We start from the raw sequence: 15,226 nt of genomic DNA, 5'->3' as shown, positions 1-15,226 counted from the left end.
GGGAGAAACTTCACCATGGCCAGTGAAACTTGGTTTTCCCATTTGAGTAAACAGACTAATAATGCTCACCTATCTGGAAAAATGCAGAGAAATCATAAGGTACTTGACCTTTTCTCTTGCATAAAAATTTCCCCATTGGCATGCAGTGATCCTGAACAACTCAGAAGGATCTAAGAGAAAGAACACTATCCACATTCAGAGGAAAATCTGTGGAAGTAAAAACACCGAAGAAAAACAACTGCTTGATTACATGGGTCGATGGGGATAAGATTGGGGATGTAGACTCTAAGTGAACATCCTAGTGCAAACATCAGCAACATGGAAATGGGTTCTGATCAAGGACACAAGTAATACCCAATGAAATTGTGTATCAGCTACAGGAAGGGTGGAGGGAGGGGAGGGAGGGAAATAATATGATTCTAGTAACCAGTCTAAATTGGCTAAATAAAATTAAAAAAAGAAAAAACAACTACTTTACTACAAAAAACAAACAAAAACAAAACAAAACAAAAATTTCCCCATTGCAGAAACGGTGAAAAGGACAGGAATAATGGGAAATTAAAGGGATGGCGTGTGTTTGAGGAAGAGGTGTAGTGCCTGCAAGGCCTCTGTCTGGGGAAAGAGTTTGACAGATAGGTTTTGCCTTTTTTCCAAAGAGCTCTTCTGTTGTTACTGGTCCATTTATTTTTGCTGTTTGTTTTAAGCTGCCATGTTGTACAAAAATAAGTGTGTTTTATCAGGGAATAGTGCTGCATTTGACTACCAAGTAAAAAACATTAGCATGCATATTGGAAATACATTAACAAACTCTTCATTCCATGACTCACCAACCTATCTCTTGGGGATGAGCATTGGGATAAACAGTGACTAATAATGGTGGGAAGCAGTGGGCAAAGAAAAATGAATAGAATGACTAGGCCAGAAGAATAACAGACAAGACTGGTTTACACCAACAGATCTCTAGAAAATACTGACTGCTGTGTAATCTATAATGAATTCCCTGATCACCTACTATGTGCTAGGCACTGTGTTAAGGGCTGGAAGAAAAGTTGCTTGCTCTTATGTACTTTATATTCTTGGAGGTGGGAGTGGGAAGGGAACCAACTTGTATATCAGTAATTAAACACAAAATAAATGTGAAGTGATTTAAAGTGGAGGTGGAACACTAAAAACTGGGAAATCCAGATGGGCTCCTTTTAAGAGGTGGCACTTCAGCTGAGCTTTGGAGGAAGGTAGGGATTCTAAGATATTGTAAGGAGGGAGAGCCTTTCAGGCATAAGAGAAAATACCTGTGAAAGAGCATAGAGTCCAGAGGGAAATTTTCATTCATGGAGAAGAGTAATTCAGCCAGTTTAACAAGAATGTGATTGGAAGGTAGAAGGGAAAGGATAGAGAGTTAGGATGGTAGATGTGAATGCCAGTGAGTCTTTCTCTTCTTTCTCATTTTACCTATTCCTCTTGGCATCACAATCAATTTTTCTGAGCCAATGCATTGAGAGAATCTTAAAATTAAAGAAACTTTAGGGGACAGCTAGGTGGTTCAGTGGATTGAGAGTCAGACCCAGACACAAGAGGTCCTGGGTTCAAATCTGGACTTAAGACATTTCCTACCTTTGTGACCCTGGGCAAGTCTCTTAACTCCCATTGCCCAGTCCTTACCACTCTTCTGCTTTGTAACCAATACACAGTGTTAATTCTAAGATGGAAGGTAAGACTTAAAAAAAGGCTGAGGAAATTTTAGTAAGAATGAAGAAACTGAACACTGTTTTCATTTTCCCAGGTCTTGCCTCTACCTCTTGCCCCAAACCCAAATAAGTCCATTGGGACGAGATTCTTTCTTTTTTTGGTAGAGATTAATGACCCTCATGTGTGTTGGGCAGAGCAGAGATGAGGAGACCCTCTTAGGTTATTTGAGTCCTTTTGGTCATTTCCAGCTTTGACAGAAAAGATTGGACAAAACCAATTCTGCTTAGGTTTCTGAAGAAAAAGGCTCTGGGGAGAAGCCAACATGAGAAGAATTGGCAATCTCCGTCATGTCCCTATCCCTCCCTTGCTATACACAAAAGACTTTGGGGGAAATTTCCCTTGGCTAAGATCTAAGACTCTCTCTTGGTTAGTTGAGTTGCCTTCCTCCCAATGGGAGAGCCCTTTCAAATATATCTGATATATATTCTTTTATATATACCTTTTTTATTTTATTTTATTTTTTGCCATTGAATTGAGGAAATTAGTTTCTTTGATAATTGTAATTTGTGTTCATTGTGGAATTGGTATTTGGTGGCAAAAGGTCAAGCCTCACATCTAAAGCTTCTCCTTGTCTTCAAACTAATGAAATAATAATCAGAAGCTAGCTTGAACCTGAAAATTACCTCCTTTCAATTGATCGTTTTTAAGGGAGCAGATAGATATAATTTTAATCCAGTACTACCTTTCTCTGTGGACAGTGGAAGGGCCAGCTTCTGACCCAAATTTACTATTTAATTCCTATTAATAAATCTCCCTTGGGGGGCAGCTGGTTGACTCAGTGGATTGAGAGCCAGCCCTAGGTTCAAATCTGGCCTCAGACACTTCCTAGCTGTGTGACCCTGGGCAAGTCACTTAGCCCCCATTGCCTAGCCTGTACTACATTTCTGCCTTGGAACCAATATACAGTACTGATTCTAAGACAGAAGGTAAGGATTTAAAAGAAAAATCTCCCTTGGAAAAAAGTAGAGGAAGAAAAGGCTAGGCATGTCTATTCTGTTTCCCTTTGAGTCATACAATGACACTCCCATGCTACATAGGGGGGATGATCCTTGCCACATAGATTAAATTGAATTCGTTCTATAATTCAGTCCCATTTTGGGATTGACAAGGTTTGAGAACTATACTCTCAGCTAAAATAAAAGAAAGGAGACATCTGAATTCCTTTCCTCCCACCAACTATAAATCTTTGAAGTATCCTTTTTCTCTTGGGAAAAAAAAAAATCAGTATGAGCCACTTAATGTTTTATGTGGCATAATCTGTTGAGAGGTATCCAAGTGCTACCAACATACATGAGCCTCATAAGATTGTAGATACAGAACTAGAAAGGACTTTAGAGTTCTTCTAATCCAACTCCAATGAGGTTGAAGGCAGTTAATTGATTTGTCCAAGGTCACAGAGACAGGATTTGAAGCCAGGTTGTGTGCCTGTATAACCAATAAGCATTCCACTGATAGCCCAATGGATAGTGTCAGGTCTGGAGTTGGGAAGACTCATCTTTTTTAAGTTCTAATCTGGCCACAGACACTACTAGCTGTGGAAACCTGGGCAGGTCTCTTCACTCTGTGTGCCTCAGTTTCCTCCTCTATAAAATGAGCTAGAGAATGAAATGGCAATCCACTCCAATACCTTTGCCAAGAAAACCCCAAAGGGGGTCACAAAGAGTTGGCAATGGCTAAACAAGGAGGGAGGGCAACGTTGTGAATGCTTTTAACTTTGCTGTTGTTCCAGATGTGTTTTGCCTAAAGCTTTAGTGAAGGGTGGGTGAAGAAAATCTGGCTTGCCAAGCCCTGGGGGTAGTTAAGGTCAAGAAGGTAGTAGGTTCTTGGTTAAGGGTGCCTGGGCCTAATCTCTGCAACCCTGACACTGAAGCCTAGGTGATACTGATGGATCCTATGCCCCACTGCCTCCCCTAACCCTGCCACCCCAGGAGAAGTGTGGCAGAGAAACCTTTCAGAGGAGAGGAGAGGAGAGCAGAGCTGGGCTGACTGAATCCCTGCTGCTTGAATAGCAAGCTTCTCTTTTGCAATCCTTCGCTGGTCTGACAGGCTCCTGTAGAATTACATCACTTCCTAAAAACTCTCAAACACATCTCCTTCAGAAAGTGAGCACTGACAAAAAAGCAGCAGGAAACAGGAAACGTTCAGACTCCTATGAGGTTGGAGCCCCACACAGCATCATGCCTGAGAGGGGCCAAGGTAACTTGAAGACTCCCGGCGTCCTCCTCGTCTTCTCCCTGCTGCTTGGGAAGCCCTTGGGTAAGTTACCTGGTGCCCTTTCAGTGTTGTTGTTCAAGAGGCAAGCAGGCATGCTGGGTGCCTAGGGCTACAGAACTCTGCTGAGAGGGAGGGCGGACGGGCGGACAACACCCAGTAAACCTGAGCCTCTCAATGGACTCAAGAGGGAGGAGAATAGGGCAGACCCGAGCTGGCTTGTCTTGTGGCCACCCTCTTTCTCCTCTGCGCCCTTCTGCGGTCTGGCAGGGTACTTGGCCCTTCTGGCACTATCTCCCCTGGAAATGGCTGGGCCCCTGTAATTTACCCAAACCTAATGGGCACATTAAAAAGCCCATAAACCCTCCTCCGGGGAGGGAGTAGGGCAGCAGGCTGAAGCTGATGAGGAGTAAGTTGGCTTTTCGTGAAGAGGCTGAGCCCCTTCGATGGGAAAGATCTGGTTTTTAAGATGCTGTCTAGGAAGCGAACCAAAGAGAAGACGCTTATCAAGGGGATGTGATTGGAGTGGGAAAGGGGGATGGAATCCACATCGAAGGGAAAGTCTTTATACTTGCTTGTCAGGTAACTTTTTGGAAGGGTTCACTTGAATTCACCCCTTAATGAGTGTTTTTAGATTTTAGTTTTTGGATTAAGGCACAAATTGTATATACACTGAGGATTTTTTCACAAAAGTTAGAACATATATTTAGTCTAGCCTTTTCCTCTCTCTCTCTCTCTCTCTCTCTCTCTTTCTCTCTCTCTCTCTCTCTCTCTCTCTCCACCCCTCTCTCCCCCTCTCTCTCCCCCTCTCTCTCTCCCTCTCTCTCATTCTCTTTCCCTGCCTCCTTCTCTCCTCTTCCCCTCCTCTCTCCCTCTCTTCTGTACCTCCATCCTCTCTTCTCTCTGTGTCTCTGTTTCTCCTTTCTTTTCTCTCTTTCTCTATATATCCACATACCTATAAACATATGTATATGTATACATGTATAATATATATATGCAGTCCCTAAAAGTTCCCACCCGCCATTGATGGAGTGCTGGTTTGGAACAACTTCTTTGTGGCTGATAGGTGCTAGGAAGGCCAGAACATCACATTCCCACACTTTGTGAGAATAGTAGCATTTGGTTTGTGTCCTTTGGTTGTGCCCTTGTTACTATGGGAAGCCAGGAGTGATCACAATTGTTCTTCTCCATAGACTCCATTTGCTGTACCTGCCTTTGGGTAAATAAAAACAAATTTCCTCTTGGTTACTGACTGTGTATACTCCCTGCATCTTACCCAGCTCAATCTACATGTGGAAAGAAGTATCCTTATTCTTTAGGGATCCCAGGATTTTATAGTTAAAAGGTATGATGGAGCTTGTCTAGTGAGGCCTTTTGTTGTAGGGAAAGAATACTGGGGCTGGAGTCAGAAAATCAGAATTCAACACTTAATTAACTCTGCCAGTTCCTAGCTGTGTGAGCTTATGAAAATTGCTTAGCTGCTCTGTGCCTCAGTTTCCTCACCTGTAAAATTAAGGGGCCTAGCTTAGATGACTTCTGAGTCCCTTTGGGAGTCTAAACCTATGATCTCATTAAACTTTACATATTACAGATGAAGGAACAGGGCCAGTGAGAGGGACTGATTTGTCCAGGTGGTAAGAATCCTGGTTCCTCCTGGGCTCATGCCATCACATCTCTTAATCAGATATACAGGGGCATAAAGCACTGCCCTAAGGAATCTATCATAGATATGTGTATATATAATTAATATTATTATCCAATTATGGTGGGGAGGGGTATCATTATTCCATCTGTAGATATCTCTGTGTTTCTTTCTTCCTTTGGCTGTCCTGATCTGAAGCATGCCCGGCTCATTAGCAACTATACCAGAGGATGGTAAAGGAAGAAGAGGAAACGAGATTTAGACTAGCTAGCCCACTTGGTTCCTCCATAGCAATGGTGTGGGTACAAAGGTTTGGTGGAAGTTAAGGCTAGGATATGAACTAAGTTTGAGGGAATCATCTGTGCATTTTATTCCTTAAATCAAAGAAGGGTAGAAGGGAAGTTACAAATGATCTAGTCTATTCTTTTGTGCAAATGAGGAAATGGAAGCCCAAAGAGATTTGGTGTCTTGCCCAAAGTGACAGCTTAGTGGGGAGTCTAGTGTGAAGTCTCCAGGGTCAAACACCATTCTTCTTTCTTCTCTGCCATCAATATATGGGCACAAAAAACTTCTGCCAAGGTTTCTCTAGCCTGTTGGTCTCTTATCATTCCTTTCTGGGCTAGATTTTCTCACAAAAAGAGGAGGCATAGAATAATGGGCCTCATGGAGTGTAGTACTTGGGATCAGGAAGACCTGGGTTCAAATGCTACCACTGACACTTACTAGCTAGGTAAACACTGGTAAGTCACCTGATCCCCTCAGAGTCTTAGGCTAGACTAAGTCCTTTTTCTTCTTTCTCTTTGGAATATAAATCTAGTAGTGATATTTCTGGTCAAAGGGTACGCACAGTTTTATGGCCTTTTGGTCGTGGTTTCAGATTGCTTTCCAGAAAAGTTATTTAGTACACAGCTCCACCAACAGTGTGTTAGTGCCCCAATTTCCCCACATCTCCTGCAACATTTATCATTGTCCTTTTTGGTCATATTAGCCAATTTGACAGGTCTGAGATGGTGCCTCAGAGTTGGGTTAATTTGCATTTCTCTAATCAATAGTAATTTGGAACATTTTTAATATGGTTATTAATTAATTAATATGGTTAATATGGTTTTGATTTCTTCATCTGAGAACTGCTTAGGTTACACTAAGCTATATCTCCCAAATTATAGTGTAGTGATGGCAAACCTTTTAGAGACCAAGTGCCCAAACTGTACCCTCAAACCACATGTGAGCTTCCCCCTTACCCTGGACAGGGGAGGGAGGAAGCACTCCCATTGGGCTACTAGGTTGGGGTAAGTGAAGTGAAAAAATGATCTCAGGGTGGTGGAGAAGGGGAGGGGAACAGTCTTAGCACAAGTGTTATAGGTTTGCCAACACAGTTGTAGGGGGTTGTGGCCTGTATCATATATTCTTGACATACCGACTGCCTCGTGCTACCACACTGAGATCGATAAAAGAACCCCAAATCTATATCTTTGCCACTTGTTCAGTTGTGTTTGATTCTTCATGACCCCATTTGGGGTTTTCCTCGAAAAGATACTGGAGTATGTACCATTTTCTTCCCCAGATTTTACATATTTTACAGATGAAGAAACTGAGGCAAACAAGGTTAAGTGACTTGTCCAAGGTCACATAGTATCTGAGGTCAGATTTGAATTCAGATCTTCCTGATTAGGCCTGACACTCTATCTACTGTACCACCTCGTTGCCCTAAAATTTACCACTATTTCATTTCTTTTCTTGCTCCTCTGAGAAATCCTAGAGATGCCCATTCTTCTTACTTAGATGACCTTCTAACTATTGTCTAATGTCAGAATCATTACCAGTTGGGATGTGAGCTTGATAACCAACATTGTTGAGAATCCTGAAAACTTTGGAGCTAGAGAAAACATGGGTTGAGGGAAGGGACTTCATTTTTGGTATAGGCTGTTCCATATTCAGCTCTGAGTTTAGGGGAAAGAATGCTAGCACAAGAGTCAAAGAGGGTTCTAATGCCACCTCCCACCTTGATGCTTATTACTTTTGTAACTATGCAAATCACTTAATTTTCCTTAACCTTAATTTCTTCATCTACAAAATGAAGAAGGGCTACATGGTCTCTGAGGCCCCCTCAAGCTCTCCACTCATGATTTAGTACACACATTACATTAGTGCTTGAATTTCCAATGTCAAATGTATTGATTGATCCTACAACTATATTTGCAACAAGTTAACCCTGATGGATGTTTTAGTATAGCAAGGGACAGAAGACTGGAGCATAAGAAACAATCTTACAATTTAGGTTATAATTTGAAAGGAGGTACAGCTAGATGGCTCAGTAAATAGAGTGCTGAAACTGAAGTAGAAAGACTCCAAATCTGACTTAAGGGACAAGTCACTTAATCCTATTTATCACAGTTTCCTCGTCTACAAAATGAGCTGGAAAAGGGAATGGCAAACCATTCTAGTATCATTGCTAAAAAAACCCCATGGACAGTAGATTCAGAGTCATAGAGTCAGACACAACTGAACAACAAAATACAAAGGAAGACAGCATTTGGGGAAATAGATTATTTGGATTTAAAATAAGGAAGATTTGAGTTCAAATCCTGCTTCTTACAATTACTACCTACTTGACCCTAGACAATTATTCCCTAGAAGGAATCTCCTAAATTTCCAGTGAATCTGCTGTGAGATCTATGTTGGTGAAGGCACAAAGCCCTATGAGAATCCCCCAAATCTGCCAGTTTACTTAACTGACCCCAGAGAGCTGTCCAGTGAAAACTTGCCTAATCTAGTGGAGATGAAAGAAAAGACCCAATTAAGTGGGAAATTTAGAACTAAACACGTTTTCAAGGAGCTTTCATATCTTTTATCTCCTTTGACCCTGATATATAACCCTAGAAGAAGGGGGTAAAAGACATACTGTGATTGGCTATTGACTCCATTTCATCCATTTATTTTGCTAAATATTTTAAAGTTGCATTTTAATCTGGGTTACCAGCACTTGGAGTTTTGCTGTCCCACTTTGGTGAGTTTGACGCCTCTGGACCTGAATGCTGCCACCCTCTAAACCAGGGGGTTTCATGAAATTGTTTTTAAAAAGAATATCTTGATAACCAATCCTTTGTAATTCCTTGTATTTTATTTTATGAATTTAAGGTCCATAGTTTTCCCTGGATTGTTGAAGAATCAATGACATAAAAGGGGTTAAGAAGGGGAGCTCAAAAGGCATCATTTCTCTCTCAATGACTTTTAGCTGGTTTTATTGCATTTGCTTAGTGGAAAAGGGTGAATGACACCCAAAGCTTGCAACTCTCCACTCACAAACTCTAAGCTGCTTACACAGGTCTTACTGGGTAATAGCAGCCTAAAAGTTCAGGGATTTCCTCTGACAGGTGGACCACACCCTGTCCATCTGTTCTAACTGAACTCTAGCTAGGTGATTCAATGTTTAGAGTGCTGGAGTCAGGAAGCCCTAGAAGTCAATTTTGAATTGGAATCAGGAAGCCCTGAATTCTAATTCTGCTTCAAATACTTGTATGACCCTCAGCAAGTGACTTAGTCTCTTTGTGCTCCCCACCTGAAAAAAATGGGTGTTAGACTCTATGTCCTCTAAGACCTCTTCAATCTCTAAATCCATGGTTCTTGAACTCTCTTGCATGGAACGTTGGCTCAAGACATTTTGCCAAGTATCAGGTCTTTCTTAGTGAAAAAGACTCCTAGAAGATACTTGGGCTGGCTCTAAGGCCAGCTGCCTTAAGGTTTAAGCCTCCAGTGGGATATTTTTGGACTAATTGCAGACATATTGGATGGAACCAGCCATACAGAGCTCATCTTGATCAGATTTGCACTCTGTGGGCAATCAGAGAGTGCACAGACCATTGAACTGCCTTGGAGCTGCTTGAAGCACAGCTCCAGAATTGCCCTTCTGGACTCTTCTGATCCCGCTACCTGCCTCGAAGTTTCAGGGACTTGACTCATGGTGACTCACTAGGAAATGCTAGCTTGGATTTTTATTTTCTTCCCTTCTTAAAGTCAGAGCCAGGCTTGACCTAGAGGGCCCATTAGTTCTAGTGACAGAACTTGTAGACAGAAACTCTCAAGGTGGAGTCAAAACCAGACTGGCCTCCTCTGATGGGGAGTGTGGCTGCTACTTGGCCCTGTCATGCCGTTGTTTGTCAGTTCATGTCAGTTCCCTGGGAATGAGTCCTGGCTTCCAGGTAGTTTCCAAGTACTGCTGCCATTTCTAACAAATGAGCATGATGGCAGTATTAGTAATAGAAAGGGATTTGGGGGAAGGAGAGGAAGAGATTTTGTGACATTTGTGTGAGAATGCCAGGTTATTTAATAGAGAAGATTTACTAGATTTGTAGCTGGGAGTTCAGAAATACAGGGCTACGTTCCCTCGTTTGTGAAATGTGGGGATCATTAAAATCTTTCAACTCCAAATCCTATAATTTTATGGTACTAAGAATAGAAATGGGATACTGTTCAAAGGTAACCCTATCCTCTGTGCCATCGGCTCCTCTAATATAAAGGTTATACGTCAATTTACTTATAAATATTCTACATCTAGCATTTAGCACTATGCTGCCACATGGTAGGCATTTAATAAGTGCTTTTTGTTTCATTCAGAGTTTTCTAATGAAAATGTAGACATTTTGTCTTCCAGGTTGTCATTCTCTCCCTCTGTAACCTTCATGGTGGAAACCCAAGCCATCTTTCCCGGCTTTCTACACATTGTTTCTCTACGTTCCCCCTAAGCTGTCCTACTTACTGTTTCTCAAGTTCAAAGTCCCATCTCCTGCCACAATCTTTCCTTTGTACAGGCTACACCTAGAATAAACTCCCTCCTCCTCTCCATCTTTTAGAATTCTTCGCTTCCTTCAAGACTCACCGACCCACCTCCCAGGAAACCTTTCCTTATTCCTCTCCTACTTAGTTGTCTCGCCCTTCTCAAATGACCATGTTTATGTCATAAGGTCATAGTGTTAGATAGGAAACATGTGCGTTTATGTATCTAATTCTCTCATTTTATAAGGGAACATTATTTATTTTTAAATCCTTAACTCATGTCCTATTAACAACTCTAAGACAGAAGAACAGTAAGGGCTAGGCAATTAAGGTTAAGTGACATGCCCAAGATCACATATCTAGAAAGTATTTGAGGCTAGATTTGAACCCTCTTCCTCTTGACTCCAAGCCTGGTGCTCTATCCATTATGCTACCTTACTGCCCCCAGATATCTATTTAAATGTTGGATCTCTTCATTAGAATAGATTTAGAATGCCCTGCCTTGAGGGCAGGGATTTTATTACTTTGCCTTCATGTTGCTAACACCTAGTAGAGAGTCTTGCACATAGTAGGTGCCTACTAAATACTTATTAGATTGGATTGAACCAGATTTGTTACCATACAAGATCCAAGTTCTAGGAGAGCATAATGAAAGGCAACTTAACAGCCATGGCACCTTAGCTTTTCATGTGACTGGATATCTCTAGGTATTTCCAGATGTGGCTTAAGAGTGTAGAAAAAAGAACAGAGGACTTGGAATCGGAAGACCTGGATTGAAGTTCCATGTGATTTCAAATTTCTGAACAATAATTCCACAAATAATGATTAAAGACAAGTTCAAACCAGAATTACCATAGCTCATGGCCCTTGAGAGGTACAGAGGTTTAGCTATGGCTCAGTCTCTGATCGTTTGTTTGTTTTTTTTAAACCTTTACCTTCTATCTAAGAATCAATACTGTGTATTAGTTTCAAGGCAGAAAATCAGTAAAGGCTAGACAATAGGGGTTAAGTGACTTGTCCAGGATCATACAGCTAGAAAGTGTCTGAGGTCAGATTTGTACCCAGGACCTCCCATCTCCAGACCTGGCTCTCTATCCACTGAGCCACTTACCTGCCTCCTCAGTCTCTGATCTTGTAAAATTTATAATAGGAGAAATACAGATGGTAAGACAACATGAGATAATGGCAAGAGAGGGAGAAAGAGCTGACCTGGGAGTCAGGAATTCAGGGTTCAAGTGTCTCAATACACCTAACTTCTCATTGTGCCCAGGCAGATCCCCAAGACTATATAGAGCAAGTGTTAATCTTCATTAATAAGAGAGAATTTCCTTACCCAGAGTTCCCCATACAAAAAAATGAGTGCCCCCCCCCAAAGAAAATTCAACATAACTATGATGCAAAGAATTATATGACAACTGGATTAGGAAATTGCAAAACATTGTACTTTGAAGGAATTTCCTTACCCAGAGTCCCTGCCTCCCCCTACAAAAAAATAACAGCATGTCCCCATGCTCAGGAAAATGGTAGATAGCTATGATATGCAGTATTATATGATAAATGTATTAGAGAGTTGTAAAGCAATGTGCTATGTAAGGTCTGAGGAGAATAAGGTTGGAGGCCCAAGAAAGCCTTTCTAGAAGAGGTGTATAGCATTTGAGTTGGACTTTAAAAGAGAGATGGGAATTCATAGACGTCTCTGATAGCTAGATCTACTATTTAATTATTCCTTCAGCAATTCATTTATTATTGAAAGTTGGAATTTCTCGACATCTACCTCCTTGGCTATGAAAATTATAAATGAAAAATTATTTTGACTAGAGGGCCACTTTTCATAGCCACTATGTAAAAATAATAGTGATTTAATTGTTCTTAGTTGTTTTAGGGGATTCCCTGGACAAATTGGGTGGGAGTATTTGGTTATTGAAATGGATTTTTCTGAGCCTAGAGCTGGCTAGTTAACTTGGGGTCCAGGGGCTTCCAAGTGGACATAAACTTGGATGGGAAAAACTACATCTTTATTTTGAGTAACCTTTAACTGAAATTAAACATTTCTTTTAATTATGAATTTTAAAAGACTATTTTTCTGAGGATTCCATAGACTTCCCCAGACTGTCCAATGGATTCATGACACATAAAAAAGGTTAAGAAATCCTGGCCTAGAGATTCTTTGCTTGTTAAAGCACCTGTTTATCAATTGCAACCATCAACTTATTTTTAATTTTCAAAAGGAAGTTTAGTCAAATGAAAAGTTATATTTCACTACCTCAGAATATTGTGCCTCAATTCTTTGCATGTCTAATTTCCTCTCTCAAAACATCCTGTGGGGTATTAGTGTTATTTATTTCCTTTTTACACTTGAACCTAAATTGCTACCTTCGCGTAGCTACTGCCACTTGAGCCAAAAAAAAGACTGGAGTTTAGGTCTTCTGATGGTCTAAATTCTGCCTCACATTGCCTGACCTATAATAGATTATAGGGGAGGGGGACAAGGGCACAGACTTGTACTTGCCGTTAAAATAATAACAATTCAGTTTTTTAGTGAAACACTATTCTGTCATAAGAATGATGAAAAGGATGGTTTTAGAGAAACCTAAAAGGACTTATATAAATTGATACAAAGTGAAGTGGGCAGAACCAGGAGAACATTTTATACAAAAAGAACAGCATTGTAAAAAGAAACAATGATTAATCATAATTCAAAGTACTAATCACTATTGAAGTGTGCTACCTACTTCCTGAGAGAGAAGTGGTAAACTCCAGGTGCATGGCCAGTGTGGTGGTTGTTATTGGTATCTGGTTTTTCTTTTTCAATTAATGGGGGAGAGGTGGAGAAAAAGTGATGTCTTGTTCTTTGAAAAAAAATCATTTTAAAAAAGGTTTATATTTATTTTTGATGCTCTCTGATATCCCTTTATTAGAGTTGTTGCCCTAGTTCTTGAAGGCTGTGTCATGAAAAAGAAAATTCTGTTGGATCCTATCTAATCATAAAAGACCTCAAGTAAAGCCCCAATATTGGACTATATGTTTGATTTCAAGACCCAGCCTCGCTAAGCATTGTCTCATCACCAGTTTGACTACAGGATAAGGGCTTTCTAGAAATTTTGAGAATCTTTTTCAAATTCAAGTTTTTTTCCTCCCCATTTTGTCCATTTCTTATCCCTAGTCTACTAAAAAATATTGTATAAGGATGAATGAAAAGGGTAAAGAAGTGAAGGAAATAAGTAAGAATTCCAAATTGGGGAAATATTACTTACTTTTAACCTTATGAAAATTTGGAAGAAAAAAAAGAGAAAACTACATAGAATATTCCTTCCATCTAAACTAAGTAGCATTCATATATTTAGGATAGAAATAAGGTTAGCATAATAATAGTGATTGGCATGTATTTATTTAGTTAGTTAGTTTCCCCATATTAAGCAGAAATTTTCATTATCCCCATTTTACAGAGCTGCAAACTGAAGCTGAAAGAAATTAAATTACTTGCTTAAGTTTATACAGCTGAGAAGTATCTGAGGCAGTGTAAGAAAGTATTTGAAAGTCTCTCTAATTCCAAGTCCAGAGACCCCTTCCACTGCACCACTTTTTTTTTAATTGAAAATTTTTATTTAATTAATTGATTTGGAATATTTTTCCATGGTTACATGAATCATGTTCTTTCCCTCTCCTCCTCCCTCCCCCCCTTAGCCAGTGAGCTACTGGGTTTTACACGTGTCATTGATCAAGACCTATTTCCATATTATTAATATTTGCTCTAGGGTGATCATTTAGAGTCTACATCCCCAATCATATCCCCATCAACCCATGTCATCAAGCAGTTGTTTTCCTTTGGTGTTTCTACTTCCACAGTTCTTCCTCTGGATGTGGATAGCATTCTTTCTCATAAGTCCTTCAGAATTGTCCTAGATCATTGCATTGCTCCCAGTAGAGAAGTCCATTACATTTGACTGTACCACAGTGTATCAGTCTCTGTGTACAATGTTCTCCTGGTTCTGCTCCTTTCACTCTGCATCACTTCCTGGAGGTTGTTCCAGTCTCCATGGAATTCCTCCACTTTATTATTCCTTTTAGCTCAATAGTATTCCATCACCAACATATACCACAATTTTTTCAGCCATTCCCCAATTGAAGGGCATTCCCTCATTTTCCAATTTTTGGCCACCAAAAAGAGTGCAGCTATGAATATTCTTGTCTTTTTCATGTCTTTTTCCTTATCTCTTTGGGGTACAAACCCAGCAGTGCTATGGCTGGATCAAAGGGCAGACAGTCTTTTGTCACCCTTTGGGCATATTTCCAAATTGCCCTCCAGAATGATTGGATCAATTCACAGCTCCATCAGCAATGAATTAATGTCCGGACTTTGCCACATCCCCTCCAACATTTATTACTTTGCTGTCCTGAGTGATTGGTATTTATAAATTGCTTTAAGTCTTATAATGTGTTATATAAATCATATAATTTAGCCTTCCTTGACACCCCCGTGAGGGAGATATAATTAAAATTTTTCAATGAAAAAAATCAGTTTTTTCTCTTTCTCCCAGCCCATCAAAGAAATAAAATATTTGTAACAATCACAGTATTTGTTATGTACCTTAAATCTGGGCAGCTGGGTGGCACAGTAGAGAGAGTGCTGGGTCTTGTGTCAGGAAGATTCATCTTTTTTTTTTTAATTTTATTTAATTAATTAATTTAGAATATTTTCCTGTGGTTACAAGATTCATGTTCTTTCCCTATCCTCCTCCAATCCCCTTCCTGTAGCTGACACACAATTCCTCTGAGCTTTTACATGTTTTATATTGATCAAGACCTATTTCCAGGAAGACTCACCTTGAATTCAAATCTGGCCAGAGATATTTA

General features: G+C 40.2%; 1 protein-coding gene across 1 annotated transcript in view; it reads left to right on the top strand.

Annotated features, from left to right (window-relative positions):
* The first annotated feature begins 3,831 nt into the window (after positions 1-3,831).
* The window catches only part of TMEM154 (transmembrane protein 154), a 75,874-nt gene continuing 64,479 nt past the window's right edge, over positions 3,832-15,226 (top strand). The window contains exon 1 of the mRNA XM_056802771.1: positions 3,832-4,002. Coding sequence (XP_056658749.1) covers positions 3,924-4,002 — 79 coding nt within the window. The 5' untranslated portion in view covers positions 3,832-3,923. The remainder of the gene's footprint in view (positions 4,003-15,226) is intronic.

Source organism: Monodelphis domestica, chromosome 6 (genome assembly GCF_027887165.1).
Source record: "Monodelphis domestica isolate mMonDom1 chromosome 6, mMonDom1.pri, whole genome shotgun sequence".
NCBI lineage: Eukaryota > Metazoa > Chordata > Mammalia > Didelphimorphia > Didelphidae > Monodelphis > Monodelphis domestica.
This window is presented reverse-complemented; position numbering and strand designations above follow the sequence as displayed.